Here is a 21,890-nt window from a genome sequence, read left to right as displayed (position 1 = left end):
CCACCTGTTCTTAATATCTTCTGCTTCTGCTTCTGTTGCTGCTGCTGCTGCTAAGTCGCTTCAGTCCTGTCTGACCCTGTGCGACCCCATAGATGGCAGCCACCAGGTTCCCCCGTCCCTGGGATTCTCCAGGCAAGAACACTGGAGTGGGTTGCCATTTCCTTCTCCAATGCATGAAAGTGAAAAGGGAAAGTGAAGTCGCTCGGTCATGTCCGACTCTCAGCGATCCCATGGACTGCAGCCCACCAGGCTCTTCTGTCCATGGGATTTTCCAGGCAAGAGTACTGGAATGGGGTGCCATTGCCTTCTCCATCTGCTTCTGTTAGGTCCATACCATTTCTGTCCTTTATTGTGCCCATCTTGGCATGAAATGTTCTCTTGGTATTGTTGTAGCCATGCCTTCTGGGAAACAAACTCACTTAGAAGGACAATGCAGATAGTGGAGTGCAGTTTATTATACCAGCGGGCCCAAGGCAGAGTGTCCTCTTAGCCAAGGACCCTGACCAGTTTTTGTGAAAACCTTATATACCCTAAGTGTACGTGCTCAAACCCACCTCCCCAAATTCTCTGAAACTAGTCTGAACAAAGGAAAAGAAAGGTTCAATCAAAGTTAACCTGTGATTCGTATGCCTTAAGCCAGGTAGTTAACAGTGGGCAATTATCAATAGGCCTGTGGTCATACTCTGATAAGCATAATAGAATTTATGATTCTATTCGGTTACATAGATAATTAGGGTATTATTTTAGGCGACAGAGAGTCTAGGTACTAGCCCTGGGGCTCTTCAACCTGGGGGCTCTGATTTTCCAGTTTGTATGCCGTTTCCATAGATACAGGACATATAGCTTAAATTCCATGGTCCAGCTCAAAATGGAGGCCTGCTTTCAAGATGGAACCTGTTCTGTCTGTTTCCTCCTTCAGTATCTCTAATTTGCTTGAAGAGATCTCTAGTCTTTCCCATTCTATTGTACCCTCTATTTCTTTGCATTGATCACTGAGGAAGGCTTTCGTATCCCTCCTTGCTATTCTTTGGAACTCTGCATTCAAATGGGTATATCCTTCCTTTTCTCTTTTGCCTTTCTCTTTTTTTTTCTTTTCACAGCTATTTGTAAGTCCTCCTCAGAAAGCCATTTTGCCTTTTTGCACTTCTTTTTTCGGGGGATGATCTTGATCCCTGCCTCCTGTACAATGTTACGAGCCCCCATCCATAGTTCTTCAGACACTCTGTCTATCAGATCTAATCCTTTGAATCTATTTGCCACTTCTACTATATAATCATAAGGGATTTGATTCAGGTCATACCTGAATGGTCTAGTGGTTTTCCCTACTTTCTTCAATTTCAGTCTGAATTTGGCAATAAGGAGTTCATGATCTGAGCCTCCATCAGCTCCTGGTCTTGCTTTTGCTGACTAGATAGAGCTTCTCCATCTTTGGCTGCAAAGAATATAATCAATCTGATTTCGTTGTTGACTATCTGGTGATGTCCACGCATAGAGTCTTCTCTTGTGTTGTTGGAAGACAGTGCTTGTTATGACCACTGCGTTCTCTTGGCAAAACTCAATTAGCCTTTGCCCTGCTTCATTCTGTACTCCAAGGCCAAATTTGCCTCTTACTCCAGGTATTTCTTACCTTCCTACTTTTACATTTCAGTCCCCTATAATGAGAAGGACATCTTTGGGGGGTGTTAGTTCTAGAAGGTCTTGTAGGTCTTCATAGAATCATTCAACTTCAGCTTCTTCAGCATGACTGGTCCCGGCATAGACTTGGATTATTGTGATACTGAATGATTTGCCTTGGAAACAGAGACCATTCTGTTGTTTTTGAGATTGCATCCAAGTACTGCATTTCAGACTCTTTTGTTGACTGTGATGGCTACTCCATTTCTTCTAAGAGATTCTTGCCCACAGTAGTAGGCAAGAATCACCAGTAGGATTCATGGTCATCTTAGTTAAATTCACCCATTCCAGTCCATTTTAGCATGCTGATTCCTATGTTGATGTTCACTCTTGCCATCTCCTGTTTGACCACTTCCAATTTGCCTTGATTCATGGACCTGACATTCCAGGTTCCTATGCAATATTGCTCTTTAAAGCATCAGGCTTTACTTCTGGGTTGAGAAGATCCACTGGAGAAGGGATAGGCTACCCACTCCAATATTCTTGGGCTTCCCTTGTGGCTCAGCTGGTAAAGAATCTCCTTGAAATGCGGGACACCTGGGTTCAATCCCTGGGTTGGGAAGTTCCCCTGGAGAAGGGAAAGGCTACCCAGTCCAGTATTCTGGCCTGGAGAATTCTATTGATTGTATAGTCCATGGGGTCACAAAGAGTTGGACACAACCAGTCCCATCACTTCATGACAAATAGATGGGAAAACAATGGAAAGAGTGACAGACTTTATTTTGGGGGGCTCCAAAATCACTGCAGATGGTGACTACAGCCATGAAATTAAAAGACGCTTACTCCTTGGAAGTAAAGTTATAACCAACCTAGACAGTATATTAAAAAGCAGAGACATTACTTTACCAACAAAGGTCCATGTAGTCAAAGCTGTGGTTTTACCAGTAGTCATGTATGGATGTGAGAGTTGGATTATAAAGAAAGCTGAGCGCCGAAGAATTGATGCTTTTCAACTGTGGTGTTAGAGAAGACTCTTGAGAGTCCCTTGGAAAGCCAGGAGATCCAATCACTGCATCCTAAAGGAAATCAGCCCTGAATATTCATTGGAAGGACTGATGCTGAAACGCCAATCCTTTGGCCACCTGATGCAAAGAACTGACTCATTGGAAAAGATCCTGATTCTGGGAAAGATTTAAGGTGGGAGAAGGGGATGACAGAAGATGAGATGGTTGAATGGCAGCACCAACTCAATGGACACGAGTTTGAGCAAGCTCCAGGAGTTGGTGATGGACAGGGAAGCCTGGTGTGCTGCAGTCCATGGGGTCGCAAAGAGTCAGACATGAGTGAGAGACTGAACTGAACTGACTGATCATTAAATCCCCTTTCAAAGCATATAGGATATAAATAAAAATTTTTAAATTCACAGAAAAAAATCAAGACGACAGGGGACTTTTTTATGTTGGTACTTAAAGAAGGCTGTACAAGCAGAATATTAAAATTTTTATTCAATTATTTCCTACTTTTTAAATTTTTATTAAGGCACAAATTTTCACCCACTAAAATCTGCCTCTTTTCGTATACAGTTCTGCAATTTTTGACAAATGTATATAATAGCATATGTAAAAAGGGAAAGTGAAAGTGTTAGTCTGTCAGTTTTGCCCAACTCTTTAAGACCCTTTGGACTGTACCTCACAAGGCTCTTCTGTCCATGGGATTTTCCAGCCAAGAATACTCGAGTGGGTTGGCATGTGCTCCTCTAGGGGCCGTCCTAAGACAGGAATCAATCCCACATCTCTTGAGTCTTCTGCAGTGCAGGTGGTTTCTTTACCTGCTGAGCCATCAGAGAAGCCCATAATAGAATATAACCACCACCAAAACCAAGATATAAAAGTTGCCTCAACCCCGCAAATTCTCTGGTGCCTTTTGATAATCATCCCATGCTCACCCAAGCCCTTGGGAACTCTCTGATCTGTTTAGAGTCTCTCCTATTTTTTCCCTACATGTCATATGAATGGTATCAGATACTTTGAATATTGCTCCTGTCACTTAGCATAATATGTTTTAGATTCATCCAAATTCTGCCATCTATTAATAGTCTGTTCTCATTTTTTGCTGAGTAACATCCAGTTGTGTGGCTGTATCATAGTTTCTTTATCCATTCACCAGTTAAAGGACATTTGTGTTGTTTCTGGTTATTGTTGTTAGGGAAAAAGCCATTATAAACATTCATGTATAGGTTTTTGAGTGACTATAAATTGTTATTCACTTGGGTAAGTCCCTTGTAGTAAACTTGCTCTGTTGTGTGGTAAGTATGTGTTTAATTTGATTAAAAACTGTCCATCTGTTTTCTGTAGTGACTGAACAATTTTATTCTCATTTTGCATTTTTAAGCTATAAAATATGGGTTTTTTAATTAAAAATGAAGTGCATGTTGCCTGAAGTTTTAAATTTCATGTCTCCCTAATTAGTATTTAAAGATAAAAAGAAGAGTTCTGGGGAATGAGCAGGATTATTCATGCAAGTAAAAAGAAGGTGCAATTCAAGAGAGAAAGTCATACAGGGACACACACATACACTTAGGCCTGGAGACGGAGAACCTTAATGATAGTTAAGTCCTATCTAGTTAGCATTCTGGAACTATTTACAATTATTTAAATTTTTTCTGAGATATGTGGACTATAAAGATCTACTGTATCTCCTATGGAATATAGGTTTTAATCTCTAAGCCCTTTGAGGCTCATTGGTAATCACAGGTAATGATTCTAAAATTCACATTTTACACTTTTGTAAAATATATACTATTATTTCTTTGTCAGAACAGATGAGACATATACCTCCGCCACTGTCGACACGCACGACTACAATGAGGTAGGGAGGGGAGGTGCACCTCCCCGTAATCAGCACCTCCTGATTACAGTGACATGAGTCGTGAATGGTAGAGGAGGACCAGAAGGTGAAGTCTTTTAAGATGATTTGCTCTGAGGAATGGGGTAGTACTAGACCAGTACTAGAGACACCCTCTACCACTATACTTACAAGAAGAAAATACATAGTCAAGCAATTGTAAATAATAGTAATAATAAATGCAAAATAGGTAAAGATTATTAGGAATGCTAACAGGAAAATCAGCTATTTAGAAAACAACTAACTTAAAGTTTCACTATCCATAATGTATTTAAATAATATCAGAGAGATTAAAGTTTATTAAGCAAATCTAAAGATTTATGGCAATATTATCTGAATTAAAAATGGAAATTGTAAGGGTACTATCACCTATAAAATACAAAAGAAAAAATGAATCCGTGACATTTTGTAAATGTTGTAACACTTCTCTATCCAACATATCCTACTACATATGTAATAAACTGAAAATAAGTGTTGCCACGTATATAACTGCCAAATTGTCTAGGACCTTCCTTGACTTCCCTGGTGGCTTAGACGGTAAAGCGTCTGCCTACAATGCAGGAGATCCGGGTTCGATCCCTGGGTCGCGAAGATCCCTTGGAGAAAGAAATGGCAATCCACTATGCCTGGAAAATCCCATGGACAGAGGAGCCTGGTAGGCTACAGTCCATGGGGTCGCAGAGTCCGACACGACTGAGTGACTTCACTTTGTCTATATAGGGCTACAGAAAAGTCATTAGAATAAAACAAAATAAATACTATAGGTGAAAACACCTGTTACTTATTATGTGCTTAATAAATTATCAAAGGGAGTTTATATAAGCACGGGAAAGGTACAATGAGGCAGAGACTCTCACAAAATGCTAGCCAGCACACAAAAGGTCTCTAACTTTCTCATAAACAGTTAGCTCTTTAAAATAAGAATTTCAAATAGTTTCTTTGCTTATATTCCATTATTTACACTTCCAGAATTTGACCTCACATAAAATATACCCTTACACAAGAAATTTGAAGGGACAAAATTCAATGTAAGGAAATCCTTAAATACATTATAGAGGATTCATATGATGCTATTATGTAGTCATTTGAAATGAAGGTTTATCAAGACTATTTATTAGATATTCATATAACAGTTAGCATGGTTTAAGAACTATTTGTGAGGCACAGGTCTAAGCGCATTATCATTTATTCAAGTCACCCTAAAACACAGGATCATCATGAGTCTTATTATTATCACTGCTTTTCAGAGGAACAAAATGAGAAATGAATGGTTTAATTTGTGTTCAAAGATACATAGATATACATGGTGAGCAGAGATTAAACTCAGCACTCTGGCCACCTACCTCCCTAAGCCCCCCAGCCCTACACTATAATGTCCTCTCTTCAAAGGAAGAAACTTCACCAAATTTCAAGCAAAAAAAAAAAGCAAAACTTTAGCCAAAATGTACATAGCTATTCAGTAAACTGCATATAGATAAGCAAAAAATGAATAGAAAACCTTATAGGAGATGTTTGCCTCTTTCTCAATTTCTGAATTTTCTGTTTATATAATGAATTTGGACTAGTTCCATATATTATTAGCTTTTATATTATCATTGATCTTAATACACTAAGTAATTTAAGACAGCTTCTGAAAAGAAGATATTTCTGAGTTTTAAAAAAGCACTACCTCCCAAAATAATTTCAATTAGGTGAGCCAGGAAAGTTCACAGTTTTTGTTATAAATATTTCCACACAGGTAAATCAAATGATACAAATAAAGCATATCTAAATTAGCATAAAGTGAATTATATATGATAGCTTTCCTTTCCTGTGGACACAGATAAAGACATATACTCACCACGCAATTGTTCTGATGTTTCAAAACAGGTCTACATGTATGTAAATCACATTTTTAAAAACTCAAGCGAAATACACAACACATGACTCTCACTGCTATTATATTTCCAATGCTCACTTGAAACCTGGGAACTTCCACATTCTGTTTTACTCATTTCTGTACTTTAATTTTCATTTCACGGTATAAAAATGACCCATTACCCTTTCCCACTCTCTCAATATAAGTATTTGTGCAAATGTAGTCACAAATCGATTATTCTTTCCAACTAATTGTTTGAACAACCATCTACCTAATAAACAAGAAGCCCAATATGTCTTATGAGGCTACTTCTCTCTACAATTGTCTAAGAATCCAGTCAAATGAGAGCAGCTCTCCTATGATGTAAGAGGTTATTGGAGTTTGATCAGACTTCTATAAGCTACCATTATCACAGCCACATGATACTTAGTTCCTACCACCTCTACTTGGCAACTCTGTCAGGAGTGTGTCCATAGCATATATCTACCCAGGATTCTCCTTAAGGCCCCCATGACCTCTTTATTCCTCAGGCTGTAGATAAGGGGGTTCAGGGCTGGGGTGACAATTGTGTAGAAGACAGAGATGATGTTGTCTTCCTTGGGACTGTGCAGGGGACTGGGCAGAACATACATGAATGTGGCAGCTCCATAGAACATCCCGACCACAGTCAGGTGGGAAGAGCAGGTGACCAGAGCTTTCTGCCTCCCTTCATTTGAGGGCATGTGGAGCACAGTAAGTAGGATTAGTGTGTAGGAGGCAAGGATAGCAACAAGAGGAGGAATCAAGAAGGTCACACCCATCACATACACCGTGAGTTCATATATGGAAGTATCTGCACAGGCCAACTTCAACAGAGGTGGGATCTCACAGAGCAGGTGGCTGATCTCACGGGCTTTGCAAAAGGGATAGTGCATGGTGTACACAGTATATACAATGGCACTAAGGGATGCCAAAATCCAGGATGTGGCCACCATGAGCCAGCAGACCCTCGGCCTCATGAGGACCATGTAGTTCAGAGGATGACAAATGGCCACATACCTGTCATAGGCCATGAAGGCCAGTAGGAGGTCCTCTGCACCACCCAGGGTCAGTGCCAGAAACATCTGAAGGGCACAGCCCACAAAGGAGTTGGTGTTTTCACTGAGCAGAAAATCCATGAAGGACTTGGGAGTGACAACAGACATGAAGAGGAGGTCCATGAGAGAGAGCTGCCTGAGCAGGAGGTACATGGGCACATGGAGTCGGGCATCCATTGTGATGGCCAGGAGCAGAAGGCAATTGCTGGTGAGGGCCAGCATGTACAGGACTGTGACTGTAGCACAGATCAGCTCAGGAGACAAACTGTCATTCAGAATCCCCATCAATATGAAGCCACTTCCCAGAGTAGAGTTCCAGTGCTCCATTCTGTGTTGTTTCTTTAGTTGCCTAGAACCAAGTAGATTCTAGGTGAATTTTTGTTAAGATGGTTGCAACATTTTGTAACATCAGAGGCCCCATAGAATGACCAATATGAGTCCAATATGGTGATTCCTTTCCCACTGGTAGCTAATTTTATTTCTTGATCTCTGTTTCTGAATCTTTTAAGTATCTTGAAAAGAACCATCTGAATGGAGAACAAGCATCACATTAACAGCTAAATATTCAAAGATCACTAGATAAGAATATTATTCAAGATATAAAACCTGAATATGTATCTCCCCAGAAATTCAAATTACCTTTCTCATTGCAATATATCATTATTCAGGTATGCATGCTCTTAATAATTCTTATACCTATGCTTTAGGTATAATGTTTGACTGATGATTTAAGTACCCAGTCACTGTTCTGTGTACCTATTTTGAATATGAAATACTAAAACAAGAGCATCAGTGTGATATCAATAATGTACCTCATTATTTTTTTCCATACACCGTATGTCCACATTGATTTGCAGCCCCCAAAGCTGTAAACAGCCTTATTAGAAGAGCTAAAGTGTGTGCCTTAGTTCACTGGACCAGCCCTACACTCTCCATGTGCCAAAGAGGGGAGATAATTTAGATTGTCTGAGACTATGGAATAGTGTGCTTGAGGTGATGTCACTTTCCGAACTTAACCTTTAAAATCAAGGCAAACATAGCTGTTTATTTTATAACATATTATAGTAAATGTGACCCTGGGATTACTCAGAAATATGAAAAACATAAGGAACTGATGAGGAAGCTCAGATTGTTTGGGGGAGAAATAGGGAAAATTGTAGGAGAAAAAAGAGCATGTGTTGTATTCGTAACAAGCCCATTAACCTTAGCTTCCCTCTCTTTCACCATCTTAAGTCCCCAGACTACAGAGCCAGGGTATCCAGACTGCATTGAGCACCCCCAGGGGGAGGAAAAAGAGCTCCTGTTCTGAAAGCTGCCATGGGAGTCTGGGACTCATTCTCAGAGAGAAGCTTTCTAGAACAGGGACACGAGATTGACAGAAATCAGTCTCACACATCATGGAAACTGGGCAGATAAATCCAGCTTTGAACATATCTTAAAAAGTCTGTAAATGAAGCATATTTCTAAAACTCACTTTCCTCTATTATGTCATATATTTTGACATTTCACTAGTTTCCATTGACTTCTACAAGGTCCACAGAGTTTTAATAGTAAAGAGGTACTAAAGCATGTCACAAAACTATCATCTAATCTTAAATGGTCCTTCAGAGGCATATATTATAACATTTTATATTATATTTTTATAATATATAAATATTATTATTTGTATATTTTTATATACAAATAATATACAAATATTTTTATCAGATGCCAGCAAAGCCTATGAGGTCTAAAGACAGATCTTAATGCTACCAGCAGGAAGCAGATACCCTGGTCTGGGATGTAGTATAGAATCTTCCATCAGGCCTCACTGATTCCTCCTTATATTTAGAAAACAAAGAATAGAGGAGTTTGTGATGAGGTATAGAGCCCAAGCACCAGAGAACCTGGAAGACAGAGTAGCTGAAGTTCTTGAGATCTGCACTGGGCTCCATTTCTCAAGTCAAAATTCCTCAAGACTGCCCTCTTCCCTGAAATTGAGACAATACTCTTACCAAGGTGGTTAAATGCCAGCTGCCTGACCACATGGACAACCCTGGGGATTGTTTGAGGGTCAAGGAAGATGCAATAGAACACGAGAAGGAAGCTGGGACTTTTTCAGCCGTATCCAATAGGTTTGATTTTGCTAAGCGATGTTAAAAGTCTGAGGGGTCTGACCAAGGTCGGTTAGGACTTCTTCCATTCCTTCAATTCCTCTATAGGTCTGCTCTGGAAATGCAATACTTGCTGACAGAGCAAATTGAATCCTTCTGACTTGGAGAGCTTCTACGGAGCAAGAGTATAGCTGTCTTGTTTTTACACCTGTGGAAAACTAAAAGAAACTGCTTCTGTCACATAGCTCCTCAAGTAAAAGTTTCATCTATCTATTGTGCATTAGTCACATGGTGTATTAGGGTACTGATGCTCAGACTTTTATTTACTCTTGCTGGGGTCTGGGAGGAAAAATGAAAGCAGTGGGAATCGGGAGGAAGTAGATATTAGAAGGGCTGCTCAAAGGAGACCCTGCAATGACTGACCTCACTGTTCCTGGGCCAACACGGAGCCAGGGCTTGTCCTGGGGGTGACTGCCCAGTTTCTTCATCCCACAATCCCACTCCCTCTGTTCTACCCCTGTGTTCAGAGGGACTTAGCCTAGCCTCTCAGCTGAAATGGCCTTCCCTGGAAAGGCTGGTCCAGGAAACAGGATGGTAATGAGTCCCTTTGGGCCTGTTTCCTGGCCCTGTTTCCTTGTACTCTTCTCTCACTAAATGAGCTTGGAGGCCCTGGGTTTCTACGTCACCTAAGGAAGACACTGATGGCCCATTTCCAAATTACCGACTGAAATGAACAGGAAGAAAAGACCCTTTCGTGGTCAATCAGTCCTCTGCCCCAGATTTAAGGTGGGTTTTGAGGCATCTGTGGGACGTTGCTTCCCACCTCCACCCCCCTGGCCTCACTTATCATCTTCTTAGCCTGGACTATTTAATTCAACATGACTGTGCTCTGTGGAGTCTGTAATTACCCAGTCTTCCCTCCATGACCTTTGGCAATCTGTCTTGTCCTGTACATATGTATGTGTGTTGGTGTTATATTGTGTGCCACAAGTGACATTTGAAGAGAAAGTGTGCGACTTTGTAAACATTGAGCAGCCAATAAAAAAAGTTATCCAGACAGTACTGAATATGGAGAATATCAGTGTTAATGAAAATCTTTAAAATTCTCTCAAAGAAACAAGACAGATTTCCCACTGATAAAGACAGAAGATAGTGGAGTTTTCACTGGCGTTATAGGACAAGAGAGAAATACCTTCAAAAGTGCTGAGGAAACATAACTGCCCCCACCGAGAGTTTTCTGCATAGATTAAGCATCAGTAGAGAGTGACAAAAAATTACAAACAGAACTATAAGGCTTTACCACCAAAGATGCCCGAATATAATAATTTCATCAAGAAGGAAGGTGATGCCTAGGGAATGTATATATATATATTACAGGGAACAATGATGAACACAGTAATTGGCTCAACAAATGATCTGGCAAATTTAATTGACAGAATAAATACAATTGTATTTCAAAACTATAACACTAAACACTTAACAAAAAACAATATGGCAGGGGACTTTTTCTATTGGTACTTAAAGAAGGTTGTAGAAGCAGGATATTAAAAGCTTCATATCCTTTTATTTACAATTATCTTTTCCTATATTTTTTTTCAGTTTTACTAAGGTATAGTTTTCATACAGTTAAATTCACCTTTTGTAGTATATAGTGCTGCAAGTTTTCATAAATGTATATTTGTTGTTCAGTCACTAAGTTGTGTCTGACTCTTTTGCGACCCCATGGACTGCAGCTTGCCAGGTTTCTCTGTCCAGGGGACTTCCCAAGCAAGAATACTGGAGTGGGTTGCCATTTCCTTCTCCAAGGGCTTTTCCTAACCCAGGGATCAACCCACATCTCCTGCACTGGCAGATTCTTTGCCACTGAGCTACCAAGGAAGCCCATATATAGTATACAGCCACCACCAAAATCAAGATATAGAAGTTGTATCAACCTCCCAAATTCTCTGGTGTCCTTTGGTAATTATATCCTGCCCTCCACCAGTCCCCCGCCAACTCTCTGATCTGTTTTACTATTGCTACTATTTTTCTTTCTTGCCTTTTTAGCATGTCATATGAATGGTATCAGACATTTGAGTATAGCTCCTTTCACTTAGCATAATATACTTGAGATTCATCCAAATTCTGCTGATTATTAGAAGCCTGTTCACACTTATTGCTGAGTAGTGTCCATTTGTATGGATGTATCATAGCTTGCTTATCTATTCATCAAAGACATGTGTGTGTTCTTTCTGATTTGTGTTGTTTGTGTAAAAAGCCATTACAAACATTCAGGTGCAGATTTTCAGGTGAACATAAACTGTTACTCATGTGGGTAAGTATCTTTCAATGAGCTTGCTCAGTTTTTGGTAAGAGTGTTTTTAAGGAATTCTCTTCCATAGTGACTGAACCATTTTCATTTCCAATTTTATTTTCATTTTGCATTCTATTAAATTGCAAAATATAGGCTCTTTAAGTTGTTATTCAAAATGAGGGAATTATTGCCTCAACCCTTAAACCTCACATCTTTCCAATAAGCATTTTAGAAAGTAAAAAAGGAGTTTTGGGAAATGAGCAGAATTTCTTATGCCTGAAAGAAGGAGTGAAATTCCAGAGAGAAAATCATGTAGGAACACACACACTGAGTATAAGACTAAAAACATTAATGACAATGGAATTCTGTATAGTTAGCAGTGTTGGAAGTTCCTACAAATTGTTCAAAAATGTTCTGAGACATGTAGATTATAAATATTTGTTGTATCTTCTATGCAATTTAGTTTTTAATCTCTAAAACCTTTTTATGGTCATTGGTTATCATGGGTAATTAAAGTTCACATTTACCATTTTATAAAATATACAAACGATATTTTCTTTGTTGGATGATGAATCACAAACCCATCTTTTTTGACAAGCCCAACTGCAGTGCTCTGGGTATGGCATGGAAGGGGACCTGATTAGAGTGGCAGGTGTCCTGAATCATAGGAAAGGGCCTGAAGCTACACGTACAGTTAGGGCCTAAAGCCATAGTTTCTGGTAAGATGATTTGCTCTGAGAAGTGGAGTAGGAACTGGAGGGGAGAGTATGACTTCAAAGAAGGGTTCTTTAAGATGGGGGTTACTGGAGCAAGGGTGTAAACTGTAGCAGATATTTCTGTAAAGAGATGTTGCTGAGCAGAAGCAGATAATTCTAATACCTATTTCTTTGAGTAGTAAGAGAACTTGGTTCAAGAGAACTTAGTGTAGTGTTTGGTAAATTTTAACAATGAAAAATAACTCAGCCATTTAAAAAGAGTGAAATTCTGCCATTTGTAGCAACATGGATTGTCCTGGAGAATATGATGGGCTCTTCCAAAGATCAGTGTGCAGCTATGTGCAGCTACGCTAGTCAAGCTGGTAGTGGAAGATGACGAAGTTCTGTATAACTACTCCCCTTTTCCCTGCAATGTAGGATGCAAGTCATAAGTAGAGAGTCAAGGTGTGCAATGGTATTTTTAGGGAATAACAAACAAATTATATTGGGTGAGGCAAGGGGATACTACATTCCTGGGAGTTAAGACTGAATACTGCAAAAAGATAGCATTTCCAAATCAATGTGTGAGTTAAATACAACCTCAACAATATACCAGTGGAGTTTTTTGGACAGTTAGCAGATGATTCAAAAATTCATCAGGAAGACTAAACCGATGATAAAACCTAAGAAAATTTTGGTGAGGAAAAATGGAAACAGAGACTCTTTATTGACCAATGTAACTAAAGAACAGGAGCAGAAACATTCTCTACTGCTAGACTTACAAGACAGCATATAGTCAAGCAATTATAAATACAGTAATAGTAATAATAAACACATACTATGGAAAGGTGATTAAGAATACTAATAAGAAAATCAGCAATTTAGAAACACAATTAACTTAAAGCTCACCATTCATCATATACCTAAATAAACTGTGGATTAAAAAGTCAAATGTCACTTATGAAATTATTAAACAAATCTAAAAGAAATTTGAAAACATTTTCTGAACAAAGAATGGGAAATGTAAGGAACTACTAACAGCTACAAAAAAAAAAAAAAAGCCCTCATTAGATGAAGCAAAATAAGTAATATAAATGAAAACACCTGTTAAATTTTCATCGATATGTTTAATAAATAAGCAAAGCAAGTTCAAATGATAAGACAGCTCCATAAAGTGTACAATAAACAGGAACTTCCAGCTCAACATTATGACAGAATGGAAAGGGTTTCTAAATTACTTGTTAGTAATCTGGTTCTTTATAACAAGAATTTAAAAGTAGTTTATTTGCTTACACCCCACTACTTCCACTTCTACAATTTGACCTAACATAAAATATAACCTTATGTAGGAAAATTTGGAGACACAAAATTAAGTGTAAGGAAATCCCTAAATACATTATAGCAGATTCATATGATGACATTATGTAGTCATTTGAAATGAAGTTTTATTAAGAATATTTACTAGTTATTCATGTAATAGTTAGCATGGTTTATGGAGAAGGCAATGGCACCCCTCTCCAGTACTCTTGCCTGGAAAATCCCATGGACAGAGGAGCCTGGTAGGCCTCAGTCCATGGGGACACGAAGAGTCGGACACAACTGAGCGACTTCACTTTCACTTTTCACTTTCATGCATTGGAGAAGGATATGGCAACCCACTCCAGTATTCTTGCCTAGAGAATTCCAGGGATGGAGGAGCCTGGTGGGCTGCCACCTATGGGGTGGCACAGAGTCGGACACGACTGAAACAACTTAGCAGCAGCAGCAGCAGCATGGTTTAAGGACTTTGCCAGGCTCTGGTGGAAGTGCCTTATCATCTTATTCAAGACTCCCTAAAACGTCATGAAATCATCATGAGTTCTATTAATATCACTGCTTTTCAGAAGGGCAAACTGAGAAACAAACGGTTTAATTTACTGTTCAAAGATGCACAGAATATAAAAGGAATCAACACTCTCTCCCTCCCTGCTACTGTCTCTCTTTACCCCTACACTATAATGTTCATTCTTCACAGGAGGAAGTTCACCAAATTTTAAACAACAAAGAAATAACAGAACTTTAACCACAATGTACATAACTATTCTGTAAAATATATATGTGAAAAAACAAAAAACAGAAAACTTAATAAGTGATTTTGGCTTTGTTATCAAGATTCAAGTTTTCTGTTTTTATGATGAACGTGGATTAGTTCCATAGATTATTATATTTATATTGTATTTATCTTAATAGATTAAGCAATCTAAGATAGTTTTTATAAAGAAAGAAAGTTTTTCTGAGTTTTAACAAAGTTCAGTTCTGTTCAGTCACTCAGTCGTGTCTGACACTTTGCGACCCCATGAATTGCAGCACACCAGGCCTCCCTGTCCATCACCAACTCCCGGAGTTCACCCAGACTCACGTCCATCGAGTCAGTGATGCCATCCTGCCATCTCATCCTCTGTTGTCCCCTTCTCCTCCTGCCCCCAATCCCTCCCAGCATCAGAGTCTTTTCCAATGAGTCAACTCTTTGCATGAGGTGGCCAAAGTACTGGAGTTTCAGCTTTAGCATCATTCCTTCCAAAGAAATCCCAGGGCTGATCTCCTTCAGAATGGACTGGTTGGATCTCCTTGCAGTCCAAGGGACTCTCAAGAGTCTTCTCCAACACCACAGTTCAAAAGCATCAATTCTTCAGCGCTCAAACTTCTTCACAGTGCAACTCTCACATCCATACATGACCACAGGAAAAACCATAGCCTTGACTAGACGAACCTTTGTTGGCAAAGTAATGTCTCTGCTTTTGAATATGGTATCTAGGTTGGTCATAACTTTCTTTCCAAGGAGTAAGCATCTTTTAATTTCATGGCTGCAGTCACCATCTGCGGTGATTTTGGAGCCCTAAAAAATGAAGTCTGACACTTGTTTCCACTGTTTCCCCGTCTATTTCCCATGAAGCGATGGGACCAGATGCCATGATCTTTGTTTTCTGAATGTTGAGCTTTAAGCCAACTTTTTCACTCTCCACTTTCACTTTCATCAAGAGGCTTTTGAGTTCCTCTTCACATTCTGCCATAAGGGTGGTGTCATCTGCATATCTGAGGTTATTGATATTTCTCCCAGCAATCTTGATTCCAGCTTGTGCTTCTTCCAGCCCAGCGTTTCTCATGATGTACTCTGCATAAAAGTTAAATAAGCAGGGTGACAATGTACAGCCTTGACGTGCTCCTTTTCCTATACAGAACCAGTCTGTTGTTCCATGTCCAGTTCTAACTGTTGCTTCCTGACCTGCATACAGATTTCTCAAGAGGCAGGTCAGGTGGTCTGGTATGCCCATCTCTTGAAGAATTTTCCACAGTTTATTGTGATCCACACAGTCAAAGGCTTTGGCATAGTCAATAAAGCAGAAATATGTGTTTTTCTGGAACTCTCTTGCTTTTTCTATGATCCAGTGGATATTGGCAATTTGATCTCTGGTTCCTCTGCCTTTTCTAAAACCAGCTTGAACATCAGGAAGTTCACTGTTCATGTATTGCTGAAGCTTGGCTTGGAGAGTTTTGAGCATTACTTTAGTAGCGTGTGAGATGAGTGCAATTGTGCAGTAGTTTGGGCATTCTTTGGCATTGCCTTTCTTTGGGATTAGAATGAAAACTGACCTTTTCCAGTCCTGTGGCCTCTGCTGAGGTTTCCAAATTTGCTGGCATATTGAGTGCAGCACTTTCACAGCATCATCTTTCAGGATTTGAAATGGCTCAACTGGAATTCCATCACCTCCACTAGCTTTGTTTGTAGTGATGCTTTCTAAGGCCCACTTGACTTCACATTCCAGGATGTCTGGCTGTAGGTCAGTGATCACACCATCGTGATTATCTGGGTCGTGAAGCTCTTTTTTGTACAGTTCTTCTGTGTATTCTTGCCATCTCTTCTTAATATCTTCTGCTTCTATGAGGTCCATACCATTTCTGTCCTTTACTGAGCCCATCTTTGAATGAAATGTTCCTATGGTATCTCTGATTTTCTTGAAGAGATCTCTAATCTTTCCCATTCTGTTATTTTCCTCTATTTCTTTGCATTGATCACTGAAGAAGGCTTTCTTATCTCTTCTTGCTATTCTTTGGAACTCTGCATTCAGATGCTTATATCTTTCCTTTTCTCCTTTGCTTTTTGCTTCTCTTCTTTTCACACCTATTTGTAAGGCCCCTCCAGACAGCCATTTTGTTTTTCTGCATTTCTTTTCCATGGGGATGGTCTTGATCCCTGTCTCCTGTACAATGTCACGAACCTCAGTCCATAGTTCTTCAGGCACTCTATCTATCATATCTAGGCCCTTAAATCTATTTCTCACTTCCACTGTTTAATCATAAGGGATTTGATTTAGGTCATACCTGAATGGTCTAGTGGTTTTCCCTACTTTCTTCAATTTCAGTCTGAATTTGGCAATAAGGAGTTCATGAACTGAGCCACAGTCAGCTCCTGGTCTTGTTTTTGCTGACTTTATAGAGCTTCTCCATCTTTGGCTGCAAAGAATGTAATCAATCTTATTTCGGTGTTGACCATCTGGTGATGTCCATGTATAGAGTCATCTCTTGTGTTCTTGGAAGAGGGTGTTTGCTATGACCAGTGAATTTTCTTGGCAAAACTCTATTAGTCTTTGCCCTGCTTCATTCCGTATTCCAAGGCCACATTTGCCTGTTACTCCAGGTGTTTCTTGACTTCCTACTTTTGCATTCCAGTCCCCTATAATGAAAAGAACACCTTTTTTTGGTGTTAGTTCTAAAAGGTCTTGTAGGTCTTCATAGAACCATTCAACTTCAGCTTCTTCAGCATTACTGGTTGGGGCATAGACTTGGATTACTGTGATATTGAATGGTTTGCTTTGGAAACGAACAGAGATCATTCTGTCATTTTTGAGATTGCACCCAAGTTCTGCATTTTGGACTCTTTTGTTGACCGTGATGGCTACTCCATTTCTTCTAAGGGATTCCTGCCGGCAGTAGTAGATATAATGGTCATCTGAGTTAAATTTACCCATTCCAGTCTATTTTAGTTAGCTGATTCCTAGAATGTCGACATTCACTCTTGCCATCTCTTGTTTGACCACTTCCAATTTGCCTTGATTCATGGACCTAACATTTCAGGTTCCTATGCAATATTGCTCTTTACAGCATCGGACTTTGCTTCTATCACCAGTCACATCCACAGCTGGGTATTCTTTTTGCTTTGACTCCATCCCTTCATTCTTTCTGGAGTTATTTCTCCACTGATCTCCAGTAGCATATTGGGCCCCTACTGACCTGGGGAGTTCCTCTTTCAGTATCCTATCATTTTGCCTTTTCATACTGTTCATGGGGTTCTGAAGGCAAGAATACTGAAGTGGTTTGCCATTCCCTTCTCCAGTGGACCACATTCTGTCAGACCTCTCCACCATGACCCGCCTGTCTTGGGTTGCCCCACGGGCATGGCTTAATTTCATTGAGTTAGACAAGGCTGTGGTCCTAGTGTGATTAGATTGACTAGTTTTCTGTGAGTATGGTTTCAGTGTGTCTGCCCTGTGATGCCCTGTTGCAACACCTATCGTCTTACTTGGGTTTCTCTTACCTTGGGCATGGGGTATCTCTTCATGGCTGCTCCAGCAAAGCACAGCTGCTGCTCCTTACCTTGGACGAGGGGTATCTCCTCACTGCCACCCTTCCTGACCTTCAATGTGGGATAGCTCCTCTAGGCCCTCTTGCGCCCGCACAGCCACCGCTCCTTGGATGTGAGGTTGCTCCTCTCAGCCGCTGCCCCTGGCCTTGGGTGTTAATCTCAACTATATGAGCCAAGGTGCTTTTGGAGCTTCTCAACTGAACAGATTTTAGTTTCCATTTTTTGTTATAAATCTTCCCAAACTGATACATTGAATGATAAAAATAAAGCATATCTAAACTAATAGATATGCTTCCCTGGTGGCTGAGATGGTAAAGAATTTGCCTGCCAACATGGGAGACCTGGGTTCAATCCCTGGGTCGGGAAGATCTGCTGAAGAAGGGAATGGCAACCCACTCCAGTATTCTTGCTTGGAGAATTCCATGGACAGAGAAACCTGGAGGGCTACAGTCCATGGGATTGCAAAGAGACAGACACAACTGAGCGACTAAATTTCGTTCTAAGCTAATAGAAAGTTAATTATGTTTGGTAGTCTTCCTTTCCTGTGGACATAGACATATACTTATACTTACCATGCAATTATTTTGATGTTTCAAAACAGGTCTGTATGTATGTAAAGTATATATATTTTTTTAAATCAGGCAAATACACATCACATGACTCTCAGTGCTATTGTATCTCCAGTCCTCACTTGAAATCTGAGAATTTCCGCATTCTATTTTATTCATTTCTATAATTTTAATTTCAGGCAGTATAAAAATGTCCCATTTAGCTTTTTTTTTTAAATCTCAACATAAGGGCTTCCCTGGTGGTTCTGATGGTATAGAATCCACCTGCAATGTGGGAGACTCAGGTTCGATCCCTGGGTCAGGAAGATCCCCAGGAGAAGGCAATGGCAACCCACTCCAGTATTCTTGCCTGGTGAACCCCATTGATACAGGAGCCTGGTGGGCTAGAGTCCATGCGATTGCAGAGTCAGACATGACAGAGTGACTAACAATTTCGCTTTAACACTTTCAACATAAGTATTTGTACAAATACAATCACAAATCGATTATTCATTCCAACTAAATGCTTGAACAACCATCTACCTAACAAGACAAGAAGCCTAAGATATCTTCTGAAGATATTTCTCTCTACAATCAAGAATGCAGTTCAAATGAAAGCAGTCCTCCTCTGATTTTAAGAAGCTGTTGGAGTTTGCTCAGCCTGTTATTAGCTATATCATTATCACTGCTATATGATACTGAAATTGAAACTTAATCTATCACATCTGCAGCCATGAAATTAAAAGATGCTTGCTCTTTGGAAGAAAAGCTAAGACAAATCTACACAACATTTAAACAGGAGAGACATCCACAAGTGTCTGTCTAGTCAATCTATGGCTTTTCCAGTAGTCATATATGGATGTGAGAGTTGAACCATTAAGAAGGCTGAGCACTGAAGAATTGATGCTTTTGAACTGTGGTGTTGGAGAAGACTCCTGAGAGTCCCTTGGACTGCAAGGAGATCCAACCAGTCCATCCTAAAGGAAATCAGTCCTGAATATTCATTGGAAGGACTTATCCTGAAGTTGAACCTCCAGTTCTTTGGCCACCTGATGTGAAGAGCTGACTCATTAGAAAAGACCCTGATGCTGGGAAAGATTGAAGGCAGGAGGAGAAGGGGATGACAGAGGACAAGATGGTTGGATGGCATCACCTATTCAAATGACATGAGGTTGAGCAAGCTCCAGGAGAAATGGTGAAGGACAGGGAAGCCTGGAGTGCTGCAGTCCATGGGGTCACAAAAAGTCAGACATCATTGAGTGACTGAAAAACAACTACATCTACTTAGTAGTTAATAACTGTGTCAGGAGGTGTGTCTATAGTATGTATTTTCCCAGGACCCTCCTCAAAGCCCCCATAACCTCTTTATTCCTCAGGCTGTATATCAGGGGGTTCAGGGCTGGGGTGACCATCGTGTAGAAGACAGAGACGATGTTGTCTTGCTTGGGACTGTGGAGGGAACTGGGCAGAACATACATGAATGTGGCAGGTCCATAGAACATCCCGACCACAGTCAGGTGGGAAGAGCAGGTGACCAGGGCTTTCTGCCTCCCTTCATTTGAGGGCATGTGGAGCACAGTAAGTAGGATTAGTGTATAGGAGGAAACAATAGCAGAAATGGGGAGCAAGAGGAAAGTCACACCTGTCACATATACCATGAATTCATATCTGGAAGTATCTGCACAGGCCAACTTCAGTAGAGGTGGGATCTCACAGAGCAGGTGGCTGATCTCTTGGGACATGCAGAAAGGGAAGTGCATGGTGTACAAGGTATGTCCTAGAGCACTCAGGGAAGCCAGGACCCACGATGTGGCCACCATGAGCCAGCAGACCCTTGGCCTCATGAGGACCATGTAGTTCAGAGGATGACAAATGGCCACATACCTGTCATAGGCCATGAAGGCCAGTAGGAGGTCCTCTGCACCACCCAGGGTCAGTGCCAGAAACATCTGAAGGGCACAGCCCACAAAGGAGATGGTGTTTTCACTGAGCAGAAAATCCATGAAGGCCTTGGGAGTGACAACAGACATGAAGAGGAGGTCCATGAGAGACAGCTGCCTGAGCAGGAGGTACATGGGCACATGGAGTCGGGCATCCATTGTGATGGCCAGGAGCAGAAGGCAATTGCTGGTGAGGGCCAGCATGTACAGGACTGTGACTGTAGCACAGATCAGCTCAGGAGACAAACTGTCATTCAGAATCCCCATCAATATGAAGCCACTTCCCAGGGTGAAGTTCCAGTGCTCCATTCTGTGTTGTTTCTTTAGTTATGTAGAACCAGAGGGTGTTGACAAAAGTCTTTCTAAGGGAGATTACCCTAGTTTTGTATTGTCTCACATCACTATGGAATTACCAATAAGAATTCCATGAGATGATATCTTTTCCTCTTGGTAGCTAGGTTTGCCTTCTGTCTTCTGAATTTATGAATATTTTCATTAAATTATTATAAAGTATCATATAAATTAGAAACAAGCATGTTGGTTATAGCCTGTCATCTTTAAATAAGATAACCAAGAGAATGAACCCAAGCAAATATCTTTGTAAATAGATAAAATCATAGCTATCTTCCCAACAAAAAAATGCTCTGCACATTGGCTTTTAATTCAGTTGCTTTTCTGCTTTAAATTTCCTTGGGATTCCAATTCTGTTTTTTCTGCTCCCCTAGACATGACATCTGGCTTCATTTTCCAGTCTCATTGTTCTGAACAGTTTTCTCAACAGGGAAACTCTTGGCTCTTGGACCACTTGGTCTCTTGTGTTCTTGAACTGTCCTCACATCCTTGATGAGCATACTGCTACTTTACAGAAGGGAAGAGGAATTCTGTGCATGACTGAATCACTGGGATAGTATAGATTTTGGAGGTACATATTAAGGAACAGTACAAAAAATGTTTGCCTATTTTCAGGTAATGATAAGATGTTTGCTCAGGAGGAATGAGGATAGAAACGAAGGTGATGCATGAGACTTGAAAAGATATGGCAAGGTATTTGTGTTTAGGATACATGATAGAAGGGGTGAGTTATAAAAGAGGGGGATTTATAGAAAAGGTCCAAAGCCATCCCATCACTTGAAAGTCAAATTAAGATCTTGAATAAAAAAAAAAGAGATCCTCTATCTCATAGTATTAGCTGTATGAGTAAAGATGCTGGTTCTGCTGAGCCCTGAATCTATGTGGAAGTTTGAGCAGG

General features: G+C 40.3%; 2 protein-coding genes across 2 annotated transcripts; both read right to left on the bottom strand.

Moving 5' to 3' along the window:
* Positions 1-6,834: 6,834 nt before the first annotated feature.
* Positions 6,835-7,779, bottom strand: LOC139187218 (olfactory receptor 2AG1-like). The gene has a single exon (XM_070803228.1). The coding sequence runs from the start codon at positions 7,777-7,779 to the stop codon at positions 6,835-6,837; it is 945 nt and encodes a 314-aa protein (XP_070659329.1).
* Positions 7,780-20,017: 12,238 nt separating this feature from the next.
* LOC139187148 (olfactory receptor 2AG2-like) lies at positions 20,018-20,950 on the bottom strand. The gene has a single exon (XM_070803152.1). It carries the CDS (start codon positions 20,948-20,950, stop codon positions 20,018-20,020), a length of 933 nt encoding a protein of 310 aa, XP_070659253.1.
* Positions 20,951-21,890: the final 940 nt, after the last annotated feature.

Source organism: Bos indicus, chromosome 15 (genome assembly GCF_029378745.1).
Source record: "Bos indicus isolate NIAB-ARS_2022 breed Sahiwal x Tharparkar chromosome 15, NIAB-ARS_B.indTharparkar_mat_pri_1.0, whole genome shotgun sequence".
Classification (NCBI taxonomy): Eukaryota; Metazoa; Chordata; class Mammalia; order Artiodactyla; family Bovidae; genus Bos; species Bos indicus.
Note: the sequence above shows the minus strand (reverse complement) of the source record. Positions and strands in the feature narration are given on the sequence as shown.

Excerpts from the sequence above, each read along its gene's own strand:
- LOC139187218 (XM_070803228.1), bottom strand. The coding sequence starts at position 7,779 with ATGGAGCACTGGAACTCTACTCTGGGAAGTGGCTTCATATTGATGGGG.
- LOC139187148 (XM_070803152.1), bottom strand. The coding sequence starts at position 20,950 with ATGGAGCACTGGAACTTCACCCTGGGAAGTGGCTTCATATTGATGGGG.